The sequence below is a fragment of the Lepisma saccharinum genome, chromosome 13 (assembly GCF_977018435.1).
Source record: "Lepisma saccharinum chromosome 13, izLepSacc3.1, whole genome shotgun sequence".
NCBI lineage: Eukaryota > Metazoa > Arthropoda > Insecta > Zygentoma > Lepismatidae > Lepisma > Lepisma saccharinum.
The window spans coordinates 80,217,899-80,238,804 of record NC_139241.1 but is presented as its reverse complement, the minus strand read 5'-3'; the positions used below and the strand labels follow the sequence as shown (position 1 = coordinate 80,238,804).

The window sequence follows — 20,906 nt, the reverse complement described above, 5'->3', positions numbered from 1 at the left end:
GCAGCTGTTCAAGAAGAGTGAAAATCTTTTCTTTTCTGTCCAAATTCTTAACAAAACCATCAAAGAAAGGGAAGGGAAAAGAAGCTGAACAGGATAAAAAGGGGATTAATGTGTTAATCCCACGAAAAGGTGCAACAAAGTGTGTTCATTTTACTTGAGTGCATGTCCTAAAATGCATATTTCAAACGACCGGTATGAAAACAGCTATATTTTTTGGAAAGGTGTTGCACCTAAAAATTCCGTTCCGTAGTGATTTCTTTAATCTTGTCGTGTGCGGCTTTTGCCGTTTCACCGCTGTTTCGCTGGAGCCGAAAGTTGTACATTAGCAACACTGCTCCGCGAGAGAGTCATACGTCCGGAAAATCCTCGCACAGCTTCGACTTCCACAGAACTGGACGGCAACGTCAGGATAGGAGTCGGCGCATGCGCAGAAGCGAAGCCTCTCAGGGCAGCATGGCGGCATGAGTCATGTGCTTCGCGTTCATTGAGGAAAAACCGCAAAAGCCTCATCATTCGGCGAGCGGATTTCGCCGGTGTCGGTGCTGCTTTTGCGGAGATAGGGAGCTGGGAACAAAACACGCCGGCAACAATTGACAGTCGATGCGTAACAATCGGAACGTCCTCGCGTCTCCCGCCGCGCACGTGTGCTGTGTTGTGATTGTTGTGTTATTGTTGTGAAGACACCATTGTTGCACCGGAATAACCCTTCCTAAATGCATCTGCCGACGGCGGTCCGTACCAGCGTAGCGGCAGTCGCAGGGCCCGAAGCGGGCCTCGTTGGGAAGATGGCTGCGGGTACCGGGGACGCCAACAATGGCAACAATGGTAACGATTGTTGGTGGACGGAGAGGATGCTCTCGGAAGTTCTTGCCGAACATCCTGGAGAGTTGGTGAGGACCGGTAGCCCTTACTTCTTGTGTTCCCACCTGCCAACGCACTGGCGGTCCAACAAGACCCTCCCGGTGGCTTTCAAAGTGGTGGCCCTTGGAGACATTCTGGACGGCACCATGGTGACGGTGCGGGCCGGTAACGACGAGAACTATTGTGCGGAGTTGAGGAACTGCACCGCCGTCATGAAGAACCAAGTGGCCAAGTTCAACGACCTCAGGTTCGTCGGGAGGAGCGGCAGAGGTGAGTTACCAAATAGGTCCATACATGAATTTTCAATTTGGTGGCCGTAAAAGTGAAATTAAGCACGAAAATAAGCATAAATTGAATCTTTCTGACAAGATTTTGAGGGAATTTTGTTTCAATCACATTGTCAGTGTCAAATTTTACCACTGTGTTCCTCCAACACGAAGATTGATTGATTGATCCTGTGTTTTAAGTCCACTTTGTGCACAGTAAGGCTAATCGGGACTGGACCCACAGTTTAAAGTGGGATCCGAAGCACTATAACCCTCCACCGGGTATCGAACCCAGGAGCCCTTGATTACAAGACCTCTACGCTATCGGGGAGGCCACTCCAACACGAACAAAACGTAATGAAAGATGTGTGTGTGTGTGTGTGTGTGTGTAATTTTATGATTTGACATACGTAGAAACTAACTTGCTTGCTTGAGTTTGTTTTGATATCCATTCTATGCACAGAAAGGCGAAACGAGACTGGACCTACAGTTTAAACAGTTACCAAATTGGTCCATACATAATTAGTGGCCGTAAAGGTGAAATTAAGCACCAAAATAAGCATAAATTGGAACTTTCTGACAAGATTTTGGGGTATGTTGGTTTCAATCACATTGTCAGTGTCAAATTTTTACCTCTGTGTTCTTCCAATGATTTTTTTTTATTTCGCGTTTCTGTCACTTTTGGTTATTGCGAAGATGAAGATGAATGGTGATTAGCATGGCCGTCCGGAAGGGGGGGGCAAGGGGGCCGTGCCCCCCCTTGAAAATGAAAGTCAACCAAAAATTATGTATTTCACACATATAATTTCATTTTAGCCACAATAATATATGTTAATTATTGCATGAACACCATAAATCAAATTTAAGTAATGTTTTTTAGGAAACAACACACTTTTGAGGGAAAATGTGATTATACTTGCTGTGAGTCCAGACGCCAGGGCCTCGTTTGTCTGCAAAATGCAGTCCAGGGTGTACTACGTGGAGTGGGGTTGACATTTGGGAATCTTCGGAAAGGATCAGCCCTTAAATCCTAAAGGGAAAACTGTTGAAAGATATATATTTTATGATTTGACTAGCTTGTTTGTTTTTGTTTTGAAACCTACTTTATTCATGGAAAGGCTAACCGGGACTGGACCTACAGTTTAAAGTGGGATCCAAACCAACTCCACCGCTAGTGGAGGGTATTGGTCGGATAAGTTTCTATCGAACCCGGGATACCTTGATTACAAGGCGACGACGTTACCATTACGCCATCAACACACAGAAAACTAAATGCATCATGTAGATTGATGCACCAGAATGCATCGATTGATGCATTCGAGTGGGTTGTATGGTTTCTTCAAAGAATCAGATTCACATTTGATGCATTTGGGTGCATTTTTGTATGTCGTGAAAGAAACACCGAAGCGCATCATTTGATTCAAGTGAGGATTTATTTCAGTCGAGATGCACTTCAATGCATCAGTTGATGTTCCTTGATGCACCTTCCTGCATCTTTTTGTATGATGCACTTAAACGTTTGGTCTGAGCTACAGAGTTTATCTAGCTCAGACGAAACGTGTAAGTACATCGTCAAAAAAGATACATTCTGGTGCATCAAAACGCATCAAGGTGCATCCTCACTTGAATCAAATGATGCACTTTGATGTTTCTTTCACGACATACAAAAATGCACCCAAATGCATCGAATGTGAATCTGATTCTTTGAAGAATCCATAAAACACACTTTAATGCATCAATCGATATGATGCATTTAGTTCTCTGGGTGAAGGAGGGGCAGCACGAATTTATTTTATTGGTGGTGGGGCGGGGCGGGGGGGCTGGATATTACATAGCTGCGTTCTAGTGAGGTGCTGGAATTCACAATGAAATATTACGGAGTAGCCATTTTGAACCGTTTTTTTATATAAAAAGATTAAAAAAGTAATCGGGGGATAGAGGGGCGTTACCACTTTTCTTTCTCGAGTTGTTACATGCTTTCATTCGAAAATTTTGATTTCCTTAAAATTTCGGGAGGGGTTGTGGCCCCATCAGCTCCCCCCGTACGCACGCCAGTACCAGTATAATTGGTCCTGGGGCGCACGAATTTGGGGCGTCAAAGTTACTCTATCATGTAATGCGATCTGATATTTCTTTCACCTATTATTATTACTATATTCACCTATTAAAACCAGCTAACAGGAATAACCACACATACGCCAATTCTGGGTAAATTAACAATAAAATAATAAAGATGTACTATTTGCAATCTAATATCCTATCCTGTGAATATTGCTCTTACCCGTATGAAAACTTTAGCAAGTGTCTTTACGACACGGTAATACAGAAATATGTTTTTGACAAAGCTAGAAAAATCAGACGTCTGCGTTTTCCTAAGAGTGCAAATGTGCTCAACCTTTCAACAGGATTTGGAGCAAAACATTTTGATCGGCAAGAATATTTCTAAAATATGTGAAGCCAAGAACGTTGTATAAATGTTTATAACTAATAATTCAACATAAGCACATGTCTATTCATAATAATAATTATTAAAATACATGTATTAATATTGTATTGATTGGGCCGGCCCCCCTGGCGGAGTGGTTAGCACATCGCGCTACGACGCCAGGGGTCCCGGGTTCGAATCCCGGCCTGGGTACGGATGTCTGTGAGTGTCCATTAATCAATTTCATCATATCATCACCCATTCCCATCTTCGCAAATTAGCGAAAAGTTGAACAAAAGCGAAGTAAAATAAAGCAAATCAGTAATAATAATATTGTATTGTTATAATTACATGAATTGGTAAAAAGACTGTATAAGAATAGAGATGTAACGGAACTTATTCATTGTCTAGCTTATGTTGAGTTAATTTCGCCAAAATTTACAAAAAAAACAACTACAAAATTAAAAATGTAATATTTATTGAATAACAAAAAAAAAAAAAAGTCCAGTTCATGAAAAGCAATGTTCCTGATTAATATTTCATGCATATTATAATAACTACTGCATACATTTTTGGAGGCACTCAGTGTACAAATTAACGGGGGGATGACTCCCCCCCCAAAATTTATTTTTTATCTCTGCCAGGGATGTTTTTATCCCCTTCAAAGAAATTAGAATTGAAAGCATATAGTATAATAACATTTCTTAACACACACCGCTGAAAAATCATTCGGTAAACAGTGATTTAATATTTAAAAACTTTGCATCCTACTTCTCGTCTTAAGTTCTATTTTTAAGTAACATATTGTTTACTTAGTAACAGTGTCAGAGGCTGCAAAGATTTGACAAAAAACAATAAACATAAAGGTAGGTTAGTTGGCGATAGAAATTTAGTCAAGTTTTCTCAGTGTATATTCTTTGTGCGCGAGATTGAATTATTCTAGAAGTTTAATATACCGTTTAATATACCGTTTCTAAATAACTTGTAAAGCTTGTCATAAGATTTAATGTCAGAACCGTGGTTCTAAGGTGCTTATAACTGCAAGACAGTGGTTAACATCAGTAGTATACCGGTACTGTTAATTAAATAACCAATCTAATCCTTTCCTTATTCTAAATTTGGAGGAATTAAATAACGCTCCATGATACAACAAATGCGAAAAAAAAGTATATTTTGATTATTTTATTTTAGCACTTTTAAATATTTCGGGCGGTCCGGGCCCCTCGCCCCCTCTAAATATGTTCTTGTGTGAAGCCGATAACTTATAGGTTCCACTGAATGGAAATCGGCACGAAAATAATTCCTGGTTTCCATTGAGTGTTAATCAGTACGAAAATAATTACTGGGATGCATTGAATGGAAATCAGTACGAAAATAAATACTGGGTTCAATTGAGTGGAAATCAGTACGAAATAATTCCTGGTTTCCATTGCGGGGAAGTCAGTATGAAATTAAATCATGGGTTCCATTGTATATTAATCAGTACGAAAATAATTACTGGGACGCATTCAATGGAAATCAGTACGAAAACAATTACTGGGTTCCATTGAGTGTTAATGAGTACGAAAATAATTACTGGGAAACATTGAATTGAAATCAGTACGAAATAACTTAAAAACATGGAAAAGTAAAATGAAATATTTCTAAAAATGAAGGAAAAAATTGAATGCGTATAAACTGTACAATTTGTATTTGTAATTGAATAATTGTATGGAAAAATAATTAGCAATGTAAAAATATACTTCACGGGAAAAAGTATGATTATTTCAGCTCTTTTACATTAGCAAATGAAGATGGCGCGACTGTAAATAAGGCACTGTTACTTGAAATGAAAAGACATTTTAAACGTTGTTTTTATTTCACACATATAGTTTCATGTAGTAACAAATGTATTTTCTTTAAAATTATTGTCACCGAACGAGGATAAAAAAAGATAAAGTTCTAAAAAGGGAAACGCCACGGTACCCTATGTAAGTATTGGTGTCTCCTAAGATAATAGTTGTTATTGTTTCATTGAAAAAAGGATCTAAATGTCTCGTTCTATGTGTTACTCAGGAAGCAAAAATTTCAGTCGGAGTCACGTCAAGTTTATATTTTTTGCTTAAAACAAGTTACTAAGACTACATACGAATTCTTCATGATAATCTGAAGTGCAAAGTACCAAATATTGACTAAAATTACATCTAAGGACCTATTAAAACTAGAATAGGATGAAAACAGAGAAATGCGTGTTTATTCTAAGTCCACAAAAAGGCTAATCGGGACTGGACCTACAGTTTAAAGCTGAATTCGAACCACTATGTGCCTGCACCGGGTATCGAACCCGCGACTCATTGATTACAAGACGACGACGCTACCACTGCGCCATCGGGGAGGCATACGGAAACTGCGGTACTATACGTTGTATAGAAGAAACCCCTGCCAATTCTGAAAACCTAACAGATTGTGCCTTTGTAAAGAAAATAGCATACCTTTCTGATATTTTCCACACATTGAATGTTCTGAATGTATCTCTACAAGGTACAAGGAAATCCTGCATCTTTTAAAATGTCAGACTTCAAATGGAAGTTGCAGCTTCGTAAGAGGAAGACATTAATGATTGCTTTTGTACATTTAACTTGTTGTTAGAAGAAACAGGTCTACAATGAAATGAGGAAATCCAAATATTGTTGTATGCCTATTTTTAACATCTATTATCCATCTTCTTTTACTGTCTGTATTTATCCTTCCTATCTCATGAATATCATGTTGAATGAATTGGCACCAGCTTATAGGCACTTAAATATTTTACACCACCCGTATTAATCACACACATCATATTTTGGATAAAAATCATTTTTGTTGATTTTTTTATTTAAATCTATTTTTTGATTTTTTTTTAAAAAAAACACGCTTAAAATTGCTTGTATGGTTTTCGGCACGATATATATATAGGGATATGTTTTTATAGAAAGCTTTCTCTAGTAAATGGCCCTGTAAAGTATTTGAATAGTTTGACTAAAGCAAAAAAAACACGTAAATATACATTTTTCCGTTTCTGATACTGTACCTATTGTGTAAATGTTTCGTAGTAATACACAAATAATGGAAATACATTAATACAAAAGAACTTCGAAATCCCAGACACTATCTATCATGTTCCAGACAGGAACTCGACAATAAGGAATGCAGTGTCAGATATTACCTAACCTTTACTGGGCCACCAAAGGCGTAAAAACATAAACAGGCGTAACAGGAAGAAGTTACAGGTGACTGACTCGGCATTGTTTAGTAAAATCCATCGCAATAAATATCTAGGACAATGGGGGGCCATTAGGCAGTTTTGAGCTATCAGCAAGAGGGTGTACAATCACGATCATAAAGTCTAATAGAAGGACATTGAATTGATTGATTGATTTGGTGTTTTAAGTCCACTTTATGCACAGTAAGGCTAATCGGGACTGGACCTATAGTTTAAAGTGGGATCCGAACCACTATGTGCCTCCAGAGAAGGAGATTGAAGTCTGAGCAATCATACCACCACAAACGGACAAACGTTACGGTTTGTTGTATGTGCTAATGAAACTATAACAATTTCAGTAATTTTTCTTCCAGTGAAAATAAAACATTCTGGATGTACTCCATAATTGTAACTTAAAATATAAACTTAAATACTTTTATAGTCTCTGTAGCTGAATTTTGGAGCTTTTTTTGATGATAGTTTGAAAAACTACCATCAGCTACCATGTTTAATTATAGTTTAATGATAACGACACTATTTAGGGTATAACATGATTAGTATTTTATATACTTATCTACACAAAATGTTTACTATTCTTGGCTATGGCAATTTTAAATCAAGAGAAATATGTGTTTACATTCCCCTTCGTATGAGATTCACACCTTCAGTACATATATTATTTCAATTCAATTCATTAATGTAGCTACTTTTACCAAATGTGATTCTGATAACTACAAAATCCTTATGTACATTATTCTATAAATTATTTATTTAAATCAATCCACCTTGCTTGTATGTATACCAATAGTAAACAAACACATGAACAGATTTTGTATTGTTTTCACCCCTGGTAGCATGTATTTATCTATTTTTATTACTGAGGGGAGGCGCGAGCAGATTTTGGCAGCGGAGGGGAGCCTCGACAGCGAGAAGTTTGAAAACTCCTGGTTTCATCTTCAGGTGAACAATTTCTTGATTGTTGATTGCAATTGTTCAAGAGGTGCTTTCTCGTAAAGTAGTGTTTAGCAGAAGCACGAGACTTGGATAATGTCCATCGAATGCTAATGAAAAACCAGTCACTAACATTCAGGCAAGGAGCAACATGTTGTGTCAGTTATCCTTGCAGCAGTTAAAAAACAAAGAGCGCGCACACATGAGAAAAAAATAATATAATTTTTGCTATTGATGCTTTAGGTCAGTGTTTCCCAAAGTGTGGCCGCGAAATGTTCAAATATTTTCACTGAAATGACACTTACTTTGTTAGTATACACATGGTTTTAGATATGATTGTTCCAAATTTGTGCTTATTTAGTACTATTTACACATAAGATGTTTCTGAATTTGAAATATGTGTTTATTAACCTAACCACACTGATTTAGCGTTGCAAGTGTTAGGTAGGCCTACATTCTGATTTGGGCGGCGCTGAAAGATCTTGAAACACTAAGGGCACGGTGGAACGAAAAAGTTTGGGAACCGCTGCTTTTGGTGGTTGACGTTTGCTGTTCGCGCACGAATATTAAAAGCGACTTAAAAATAATTGGGGTCCCATGTTAAATTGCGCATGGGGGGTGCCAGGGGTGCCTTGCCCACACCCCAAAGATGTCCTTAAAAAATAAACAATGTAGAAATTACCATTTAAGTGAGGAAAATGATATCCGTGTTGAAAATGTAAGCTGTTTTATTTGAGAAGCCTTGTTCTCTCCAAAATAATGTGATACTGTTTACAACAATGATGAGCAATTACGCAGTAAAGATGATGATGTTAACTTTATAAATCGCAGAGAGCACTTCACAAATAAGTCCGCTCTTATCCCACTCACGGGCACAGCTTCGATAGCTAATACAACCTTCTTCAAATCACAAGGCTTAATTGTTTATACAGAACGAGAAGGTTGCAGTAGCAAACCGCATCTCCCAGGGGGAAAAAAATGCAAATCGATTTATGGAGGAGCTCGTGCAATTTATAAAGTTATAATAATAGTGGTTTAATAACTGCAAATAGTAATTATGAGAAGTTGTTTTTGTCGACTAAGGTGTAGAGAGATTTGTTTTGACGATTTATCTTGCAGAGGATCAAAAGTGGCAACGAATACTCAAGAGACTATATGTTAAAACTTCATCTCCCCTTAAGGCACCCCCAAATAAATTAGGCTGCGCATGCGCATGGTGAAGTGCGTTTGCAGCGAGTGTCATCACCAGCAGGTTGTTCTTTTTAGCCTCCCAAATCGAAAGAAAAAAATCTTAATCCCGCATCACACGGAACTGGATATCCAGTAGGTATGCCCTAGTTGGTGCTGGACTGGCTACCAATTTGCTAGTTTTCGCATCACACGATACTTATCAGTGTACTTGTCGATAGACTTTTGTTCCCATACGAGGGAAGTTGTAATGGCGGCTGTGTGAGATGTAAACATTAACAAGGTATGACTTCACATTTTTAAAAGCCGATAACTATTGAACCGAGAACAATAACGTTTCGTATAAAACGTTATTAGGTACAAAACAATGGCGCTGCTTAAATACATACTGCACACGTACGGAAGAATATTTTAGTTGTTTCAAATGTAAACACCGTGCACTCGGCATAGATGGTGTAACTCAACGCGCCTTTCATGCTGTATACATCATACATTGCTGGAGTAACACTCGGAAACCACAGACAAAAAAGCTCCTTTGCACACTCACAGATTATCTTCACATGGCGAAACTTTGCTCTGATTGGCTGTTCCACACAATCCAGTCGAGGAAAGCAAGTAGCAATTAGAACATGTCCTATTCCTCCAAACCAGTCAAGCAGTCAGCCAGGCGGCCACGATTGCTACCTAGAAAGTTAGTTCAACGCCAACTAGGGCATTCCTACTAGAAATCCAGTTCCGTGTGATAGGGGCTTTATTTGGGGATGATGAGGCTCAGCAGTAAAAGCCCACAAGGTCCCGACTGGATTCTTAAGTTGGGATTCCATATAGAAAAGGTAACATTACTTTGTCTCAAGCAGAGATGCGGGAAACGCGAGAATCTATTTCCTCCTGCGGGAGTTTAAATCCTCTCTGTCAGTTCTCCCGTGGCCGGAACGTTTTCTTAGGTTTTTAGTCACTTTGGATAAGTTTTCTGGTAAACTTTTACTTTGTCATACTCGGCCCTCATTTTGCGATCTTTTCCTACATTTGATGTTCTTTTTTTTAGGCATACTGGGCCAAAGGGGGGTTACAACCCCCACCAACCCACCTTGGGCACGCCACTGACTGACGACTGATATTCTGGCGGTATGGTGATCACTAGGGAACGGAACTTTATGTGCTAAAAAACTCAGAAATATTTATTTTTTTGTCTCATAAATGTTGAAAATATGTGATAAAAACAGGAAAATATGTGACAAAAATAAAAAAACATTTGGTAACAAAAACAAACTATAACATGCATTTTAAACACCTGAAATCAGTTTCTAAATGCTTACCTCTTAGTGAGCTATTTCTTGGAAGAGTTGCAGTGGATCACCATCGTTTTTTCCAAATTCTCCATTGTAAATCTGAGACGATTATCTCTAAAAAGCATCTTATATTGCGAGAAAGATCGCTCCACGTCACAAGAAACAATTCTTGCATATTTGAAGCACGAAATGTCACTAACGCTGAAGTTTTCCAAAACTTCCTCTTCCTCTACTTCACCTTCCAAAACACATGCAACTTGGCACAACGTTTGAAAACCTTGGTTTTTCCCAAAAATATCTGTACATTTAGACATTAGCACTTGCGCGTTAGATCCAGTGGGGGTAATATTTTCCCCCAATAGGATCGTAGGCGAGGCGCAAGAAGTCTGCCAGCGAGTGTGTTCAAAGGCAAAACAAACCTAACACTCTCGATATGAAAAAGGTGCGGAAGAATAAACATTTTTCCTTCGTGGATTTCGAGGTAGCTGAAGTCAATGAGCGATTTTATGTATTTAAAATGAAAATTCGCAAAATATGTATTTACATACGGAAAACTGGAAAATATGTGTTTTTATGTAAAATGAAATCTGCTGTGTTGACATATAAGGCTATGATCAGAACTTTGGCAAAACGAGGGTCTCTATCTTATCTCAGGAAAAAAAACATTTATTTACCTAAAGTTCCGTTCCCTAGTGATCACATTGCCAGTATCAATGTGTTGTTAAGAGTTTGATGCGCAGAATGTATCGAAATGTTACTGTTCGAAAACCTATCATTGAACTGGAGTGAGTTATCGAGTTTTTTTGGATACAGGAGAAGTGTGGTGGGTGTGTTTCTAAGGTTGCCGGAAAAAAAAAACCGTCGCTCTTCTGTCATTTCTGGGCGAAACGCGACGGTTAGGAGGAATGCATGAATTGATGAAGGGACACTCACAGATTTAGAGTAGAGAGGGAGTGAGGAGACACAGAGAAAGACAAAGATAGAAAAGGAAAGAAATATAGAGAAAATGGAGGAGAGAGAGAGATATAAAATATTTCTCTCTTTACTCCTCTCTCTCTTTCTTTCTCTCCCTCTTTTTCCTCTTCTCCTTTGGAAGGAAGAAAATCGATAGGAAGAGAGAGAGCGAAAGAGAAGTAAAAATGCTTAATCAATTTTGAAATGAGACCAACACCATACATCTACGCACTAAATTCCATTTTTTAAATTATTATTTTTATTTCTTATTATTACTTGTTACTTTCGTAGCCGTAAGTTTTTGTTGTTCGCATCGTTCAAAATATTTAATTGTTCCCGGGGAACACGACCCCCTGACCCCCGCTCCTATTGTCAAGATAAATCTCGAACTAAATCAAATAGGAGAGGTTTGCAGGAGTCACGTTCATTTATGCAGTGCTTGGAAAATAGTTCACCCCATTCTTGTTGGAAGTAATAGACTTATCAACAAATAAAGCAACTGTAAAAATTACCTTTTAAAGTAACTTTAACTAACTTACTTTCTCAAATGAGTAACTAACAGAGTTACGTTTTGGGTGAAGTATAACTATAACTCTTGAGACGACGATTTCTGTTTCTCCTCCCCAACAACAGCTTATTCCCACCTTCGTCAGTGCTGCTGATGTTGGAAACAGAAAAAAAAGAAAATTCCGTGGAAAAAGGGGGAAGTGTTTCCATTCTTCACACTTCCTCAACAGCTCGCGACTTTCATTTGAGCAGGAATCGAGAAATCGTCCGAGGATTTCTCCCAGCCAGCTATCCATAACACTTCCTGTCCGTCTTTTATTTGTGGAACTCGCTACCCGTGTAGAACGCCAAGAGCATAAACTACACGGCGAAAATTTTGGTCAAAGGATTCGGTGTTCGGACATTTGCGACCGCGGACAACTGCAGCCCTGAACAATTTGGAACTCAGCCAATCGAGACCATGAACAATTGCGATGTCGATGTTAGAACAATTGCTATCACGGACAATTGTAACACCGAAAAATTGACAACTCGGTCAACCGAGAGCAATAGCAATTTTCGCCTTGAAATCGAGGGATCCCGGGTTCGATACCTGGTAGAGGCCCATTGCACCGTGATTCGGATCCCACTTCAAACTGTTAGTCCAGTCCTGATTAGCCTATCTTTGCAAAAAGTGGACTTCAAACATCAATTCAATTCAATTGACATTTCAGTGTTCGGAGTCGGACGATTGCAAGCACGAACAGTTGCGACCAACAACACACGTAATAACCCTGAACAATTGCAAACAGGATAATTGAGACTACGAACAATTGTTATCGGGGACAACCCTGTAACCCTGAACAATTGAGAACCCGGACAATTGCGATTGCGAAAAATTGCGACCAGCAGTTTAAAGTGAAAAGTTCGTTGATCACAATGAGTAAATAACATGCAGGGCTGAACTTAGTGCATAAAGTGGAATTTTTAGGTGATGAGGAGAGGGGGGAGGTGTTCAAAATCTGCTGGTACCTGCGGTTTAATTTCGTGGTAATGAGACAGATGTTGCAATGTAGATGGGATACCAATTAGATATCCAATTATTGCAGAATATATAATCTAAGCTTCTTATCAATCACACTTCCCAAACTTTTCTACTTATTTTCTTTGTCTACTGTGTAAATGAGACAATGATTGGAAAAGTATTGAATGTTTTTGATTGGAAAAATCTTTCATAATGTACAATAAGGCTTTCGAAATTGAAGATGCAATGCTATATATTTGCCAGTTCACAGATTAACAAGCAAGTTGTGCCATCTATAAATATCTGACGAAACCATTTTTCCACACCGCGGGGCCATAATGTATACAATTATGAACCCTAGATTGTTTTTAATGAATCGAATTATTATATTGATGTAGGATGTTCAGCAGAAATAAAAAAAACCTTCCTATTATACAATGGCCATTTCACAGATTTGAAAAAAGAAATATTTTCTAGCAAACTTTGCAAGAATATGGAACTTTACAGGTCGAGAACAACAAGCCTTGTAGCAACTTTGCCAGAATAGCAAACTTTACAGATCTGGAAAAAAAACAAGTTTCCTAGCTACTTTGTCAGAAAGATTAACTTGACAAATCTAGAGAAGCAAGTTTCATAGCAACTTCGCCACAAGAGCAAACTTTACATACATGTATAAACAAGTTTCCTGGCAACGTCGTCAGAAAGATTAACTTTACAGATCTGTAAACACAAGATTCCTAGCAAGTTAGAGCTTACACAAGGACCAATATATCTGTGAAAAACAAGTTTCTTAAGAAATTCTGGCCTACCTGGTGTTGTAGTGGTAATGTCGTCGCCTTGTAATCAAGGGGTCTCGGGTTCGATACCTGGTGAAGGCACAGAGTGGTTCGAATCCTATGCTAAACTTTAACCCAGTTCTGATTAGCCTTTCTGTGTATAAAGTGGGCTTAGAAACAAACTCAACCTCAAACTAACAACTTCGCCAGAAAAAAAACAACAATTTTACAGATCTGTAAAAACAAAATTTCCTAGCAACTTTGCCAGAAATACAAGCTTTACAGATCCGGTGAGGCAAGTTTCCACACAGCTTCACCAGATTACCAAACTACAGACCCGGGAGAAATTAGTTTTGTAGCAACTTCGCCAGAAAGATAAACTTTACATGCGTCGAAAAGCAAGTTTGCTAAACATTTTACGAGAAAGACAAACTTTACAGATATGGTGGAACCAATTTCCTAGCAACTTCGCCAGAAGAGCAAACTTTACAGATCTATTTTCTACCAATCTCGACAGAAAGACAAACTTTACAGATCTGTAAGAACAAGTTTCCTAATAACTTTGACAGAAACAAAACTTTACAGATCTGGTGAGGAAAGTTCTCAAACAGTCTCGACAGCATAGCAAACTACAGACCTTTAGTTTCGTAGCAACTTCACCAGAAAAATAAGCTTTACATGCCTGGAAAAACAAGTTTCCTAACCATTTTACCAGAAAGACAAACTTCATAGCTGTTGTGAAACACATTTTCTAGCAATTTCGACAGAAGGTCAAACTTTACAGATCTGTAAAAGCAAGCTTTACGTCCCATGTGCACAAATATAATATATTCTACGCATTTTGCACTAACAAACTGTTCGCATTCTCACAGCACGCACGTTGACCGCGTTATAATACTAGCATGAAATTAAGCAGGTTTTAGTGTGTAATGTTTTATAGGTGGAGGATCAATACGGACCGTACCGGGTAAACAGACATTCACAGACACATGAACAAACACAGCGGGACGCTGCAATGGAATAGAGTGGGGCGGGGAGGGGAGGGGGGTTGGAAAATGGGTACTGTGTGTGTGGAGAGAGGAGGACGAGAGAGAGAGAGGGGAGGGCATCACATATGTAGGAGTAACAAATGGGTAGTGAGTTCGATGTGGTCAGGGCACGCGGGCCAATTGGAGATCATTATTAATGAACATACTGGTATCGCTTTTCGCTACAGTCCCATTTGGATTAGATGAGCCTGTGATTACGTGTGTGCGTGCGTGTGTGGGCTTATGTGGATGTGTGCGAGAGAGAGAGAGAGAGAGAGAGAGAGAGAGAGAGAGAGAGAGAGAGAAAGGGTTCGAAACAGAAAGAGCCGAACTGATTGATGCTGGAACGTTGTTGCCATAACAGCGAGAGTTGTTTGTTTGTTTGTCAAAACGACATCGTTGCGGCGTCGAAAATACCGTGGAGAATTGTAACGAGGGAGAACCCAGGGCGACGCTTAACTCGCCAAATCGGCGGGGGCGACATCCCCCCCTAAAAAAAACAACTCCCGTCCAGCATTGAAACTTTTTTTTGTACAGTGTTTCAAAAACGCAAGTTTTGATTGAAAATTACATCGCTGCATGACTACAGATCATCATGTACTTAACTTCGGATATCCCCCCTTAAATCCCCAACCGTCTAACTGCCCCCCCCCCATCATTTGTAGCATCTGGCCATGTTGGGATTGAAGTTAACATAGCTAATGGCAAATCGTGACTTCCCATTATTCTCGCATAATACCTGGTTTACAATGTTACATATATTCCCTTAACACTGCACTTTGAGTTTTGTATCGTAGATTTTCTAAATGTCCATTTTAATCACCTCAATGGGTGTTCGTACTGATTTCTTTAATTTTACGTGGCTCTTCTGAAGTGTGCGAATTAACGGGGGGGAGGGTGCCGGGGACCCTTCCCCCCAAACTTTATCCTCAGCAAAATAATTTAACAACCACAATTGAAAAATCATTCGTGTCCACGGATGGTACAATCATCAAAGATTTCCCTTCCGAAAAGTTTGCAGCCTTGCGGATTAAAGACAAACACCATTCTGCAAATGAACAACCTCACCGAGCCAACAGCAGCCTGTTGTTCACTTAAGTTTTCCTGGCATAATGCTGATATTTTACATCTACGAAAGTAGATTGATTGATTTGTTGTTTTATGAACATTAGGCTACAGTTTAAAGTGGGATCCGAACCACTATGTGCCTCCACCGGCAGGCACGTATCTAGAAATATGTTTCGGGGTGGGCGAACCAAGCGTCTCGGGAATAATAATAATAATAATGTTTAAATTATAATAATTATATTAAATAAAATTAATACTAAATACAATACATACATTAATATTATATTATTATTACACGAAACGAATAGATAAAAAGACTATAAGAATATAGATATAAATAACAGCGCATATTCATTACGTAGCTTACCTGTAGTTAAGATCGGAATAATTTACATAAGAACAAGTGCCCTGGCAATAAAGTTAATGTCAAATAGATGAATAATTGAATATTTATCGAATAACAAAAATGATGTTACATCCAGTTGGAGAAAAGTAAGTTTCTGATTAATATTTTGTGGATATTGAGTAGTAGTGTACATAAATCGTCATTGTAATGTCCTTCAAAGCCGTATGATCCCAATATAATCCTTGCCTTCTAAAAAGTTCAGAGAAAATTAATAACCATCGATTATGCAACAAATGCCTCGTAAGTCTTTTGGGGGATGTCCGCATCCCTGGACCCCCCTAAATACGTCGTTCCTGTCCTTTAAAGCCGTATTATCCCAATATAATCCTTGTCTTCCAATAAGTTCAGAGGAAATTATACAACAAAGGCTAAACGAATATATTTTTTCATTATTTAATTTTAATACTTGATAAATCTTTTCGAGGGGGGGGTCCGGACCCCCTGGGCCCCTCTAAATACGTCCTTGTGACCACCGGGTATCGAACCAGAGACCCCTTCATTACAAGGCGATGACGTTACCACTACGCCATCGGGGAGGCACATGTATGAAAGTGTTCACAAGGATCTTGTAGGTTGGTGAGATGGACGTTAAGTTTGAACTCAGCAATTGAAATTTGGTCAAGTTTCCGGTGTTATTAGTTCGGTAGCTATTTTTGTATACGAGTTTGGGTTATCTTAGAATGTAAATATAGTGTTTCTAAATTGCACATAAATGTTATCATAATATTTAATAAACTAGGTTAGAACTAATAATATAATATATTTAGAACAGCAAGGCAATAGTTAATTTACTAACTGATAACATCCTATACAAATTTGTATACCCCCAAAAAAACCTCCCAAAATGAAACCACAAATACGCCACTGAGTGTGCATCCCCCCCTCCAAAGCGGAAACCTTAATTCGCACAATGCTCTTCTGCCACTTATGTTAGTCGGACGACTAAGGTAAATAGAGACTAGTTGGAATTGATGAAGCGACAATCCCGTGGCATAGTCAGAGGATTTCACAGAGGTGTATGCGTGGTCGTACTTACCTTCTCCGTTTCTCTATCCTTCTTTGTTGGTTTGTCTATTTCTTTCCTTTGCTTCTCTATTTGTACTATATACTGTTTCTCTTTCTCCGTTTATCCATCTATTCTTTCCGTCATTATTCCATCTTCCTCTTCTTGTTCTCATTCTTCAATCTCCTGTTTCTATATCTCTCCTTCTCTTTTTTTTTTGATTGTCCATCTTTCATGCATATGCAGTTTTATTCTTCCTTTCTCCTTCCTTCTGTTTCTCTATATATTCCTTCTTTGTATCTCTCTCTCTCTCTTATCTCTCAGTGTATCCTTTTGTTCTCTTCTTTTCGTTCTTTCTTCATTTATACATCTCTTTCTTTCTCTCTCTCTCTCTCTCCTTCCCTATCTCTTCTACCTTCATTTATCTCGTTCTTACTTCTACCTAATGTTTCATCATTCCTTTCTCTTTCAATTTCTCTATATCATTTCTTTGTAGCGCTCTTTAAATCTTCCTCCCTCATATCTCTTTGTATCCTTGCATTTTCTCTTTTTTTCTTCGTTTATCCATCTTTCATTCTTCCATTCACAGTTTCTTTATTTCATTCTCTTGCTCTCTCTATCTCTCTCTCTGTCTCTTTTCTCTAACTCTTTCTACCTTCCGTGGTTGATCTATTCTTCTTCCATTTACTGTTTAATTCTTTCCTTCTGTTTGTATCATTAGTTCTATGTATAGCTCTCTTTCTTTCTTTCTCCGTTTATCCATCTCTCTGTTATGATCAAATTGATGAAGGGACACTAAATAAACTACCCATGACAGGATTCGAACCAGAGACCCTTGCCCTCCTTTGTTGCCAAGGATTCCTTGGTCTAGTTGGAGGTTGTAAATTCCTGGCCGATGCGTTGGTTTGCACCCTTGGCATGATCTCGTTGATTTGCACTCTTAATTCTCCACAAGCTTTGTAGAAATCCTTCCTTTAGACACATAGTTATAACTTTGTAGTTTAGAAAAGTAGAAATCAGTTTTTTTTAAAAAAGTAGTAAACATTTCGACATGGCTGCGTATGCGGTTTCTCCAATGCCCCTATTACGACACGGAAATGACAGAAATATGTCCTTGCACTTTTTTTTTTGTTCAATATTGGAACAGTCACATTTCCTTGAGTTCGATCGAGCATTTCAATATGATTTCGTCATCCACACTTGACTGGCTCAGAGGGGAACTGGTGACTGGTGTAACGCTTAGGAACTGTCATGTTTTACAGTTTTAAAAAAATGAAAGTCCTTGCTTTCAGTTGTTTGCTTCAAGAACATGGGCCTCGAGATCAGTGGCAGATTCAGAAATTGCATTTGGAGCGGGGCACGAATTTCAGTCGATACACAATCCTAACGTACACTTGCACTATTTTACGTAAACAATATTTGGTTCTCAGGAACCGACTATGTTTTACAGATTAGCGTTTTCTTGGCAAAAATGGGGACGGAATAGATAGTTATTAGGCCTATTGTATGTCGTGACTATCATAATTGCTCCCATTGTCATGGTAACTGAACGATCTGATATGAGAAGTAAAATGATTCCGATTAATCTAGCATGAGCAAAAAGTGGGCTTAAAACTTGAAAAATATTAGGCAAATAATATATGCAAAAAACCTAGCAGTGGGGACGGGCGATTACCCCTGTCACCCTCCATGTCTGCTCGATAGGGAGGTCCAAAAAAAATTATGCAAGCTCATGGTTGTGACTTGCGAGAAAGGAAAGGAGGGGTGGAACATTCTTGTCTGTATCTATTTAATCGCAATTACACAACAAATAATAATGTACGCAGTGAGTAAAAGCGTAATAACACATGGACTGATTGATATGTTACAAAATATGAATTCGACAACCAATCTTAAAATTTAATACTTGTTGATCTTAAATTGTAGTTTATAAGATAAACTGAATTGGAAACCACTACATATATGTACTACGGTTTCTCTTCTTTCGAGTTTATAATACATCTGTATCTGCACATCTATATTTTTCCTTTAAAAATAAAATTGTTATCTTTGGTATGGTTAATATATTCATTTATTTGTTTGCCGTACACACTGCCATCTATCGGTAACATGTTAAATTGGCATCTCTCTTTGATCGTGTACGAGTGCCATTTCACACCTTTCAAGGTTTCTAATAGGGATATTGTTCAACATCTTCAAGTGTCGAATTTGTTGAGTCACGAACGCCCTGTTTGAATGACAAATGAATTGTGTACGGACGGTTTAAGATAATATAAGGGATTTGGATGTACATATGTTTGTCTTCTATACAGTGATTTTTTCTGGCGAGGATAAGAACTAAAAACGTTTTATTTTAAAGAAAGAAATGCTTGTGCGTGTGTGTGGTGCGTATGTACGTGTAATTATTTACGAATATACAACAATATTTTGATAGTTTTTACATGGAACTGGATAGTTTCATCCTTAAGTTACACCATGTTTGCATGTAATCATAAAAATGAATAAATTAATTTGTAATTTTGTGTGCGTCGCATTATACGGGGTCCAGACCCTTACCGTAACTAAAATTAACTAACACTAAATAATTGTAATGTTGGACTAAAATATTCTTGCTTCGGTTAAGAGCTGAGGCTGTGAAGGTGCCATCACCATACTATAAGGACAAGACATAGGACAACACACACACAGTCCTACAGAGAATTATAATGGTCGTATGTGCAGTCGCCAGAACCTCGTTAGTCTGCAAAATGCAGTCCAGGGTGTACTGCGTGGAAGGGTCCACCCATCATCATGAGATTAATGAGAGACAGAAAATGCATTAAAGAAAATGCAGAGAATGAGAGAATAAAAGAAGCCATACACAGAGAAAGAGAGAGAGAGAAGGAAAATATACATGAGAAAAAGAGAAATAAAGAAGAGAGAGAAAATAGAAAGCGAAGGGAGAGAGAAACAGAGAAGCGAATGTGGAGACAGAAAGAAATAGAGAAGTCACTGAGCGAGATTGACAGGAAGACATTTATTTTTTATTTATTGAGAAAATTCCAGATACAGCACAGGTGGCCATTTTACACTGAAATTGTCAACAATGAGAAAGCAATAATAATAATAAGCCAAAAATAAAGAAAATAATAATAATAATTAAGAGTAATAAAACAACATAAAAGTGAATAGCAAATGAACAAAAAAATAAGTAAAAGATGGCACTATGTGATATTAATTACAAGTATTTCTTCTGATGGAAGACCGAAAGGCAAACTCGGAGGAAAATATATCAATATTTGAGGGGAGATCATTGTATTGTGTGGCAAGTCTAGTCTAATTTCAAGTCTAGGTTTTTTTTGTATAAAATAATCTTGTGTTGCGTGTCGTGCGCATAGATACTCGAAAGTGGAATTCCTCAAGAAGTGTGTTGCGGCGGATTTTGCCATTCACAATTTTGTATAAATAACTGAAATCATTTTGTAAACGTCGCTGATAAGCAGTTTGTAAGTTTAGTAAAGACAAGAAGATAAACGAGCGTGAGAGAGAGAAAAAGAAAAACAGAAGCGAGAAAGAAATAAAGAAGCGAGACAGGTAAAGAAAGAAAAGCGAAATTTAAAGAGAAAAAAATAGAAGAAAACAGGCAGAGAGAGAGGGGGGGGAGTATTAGAAGATCGATAGGGAGAAACAATAGAGAAGAAACTGACAGAAAATAGAGAGGAAGTAAACATCATTGAATAAGTACTAAAACACAAGAAATCAAAAGCTAGAAAAAAGATACAAGGAAAGGAAGAGACGAAAGAGTTACAAAAAACAAAAGAAAGGGAGAATGCAGAAGTGCTCAATTTCTATTTCAAGGAGAAGTCAAGCAACACTGCTTATATCCATAGTGCAGCTGCCAGTGCTTGTGTAGACTGTAATCTCTTGTTTCCTACGAAATCAGTAACATTTTCTCAAGAAGCATATTCCTTACTAAGGTAAA

At 38.2% G+C, this 20,906-nt stretch overlaps 1 protein-coding gene across 1 annotated transcript in view; it reads left to right on the top strand.

Moving 5' to 3' along the window:
• The first annotated feature begins 570 nt into the window (after window positions 1-570).
• The window catches only part of LOC145997073 (uncharacterized), a 149,207-nt gene continuing 128,871 nt past the window's right edge, over window positions 571-20,906 (top strand). The window contains exon 1 of the mRNA XM_083133690.1: window positions 571-1,131. Within this exon, the coding sequence (XP_082989816.1) occupies window positions 714-1,131 (418 nt within the window). The 5' untranslated portion in view covers window positions 571-713. The remainder of the gene's footprint in view (window positions 1,132-20,906) is intronic.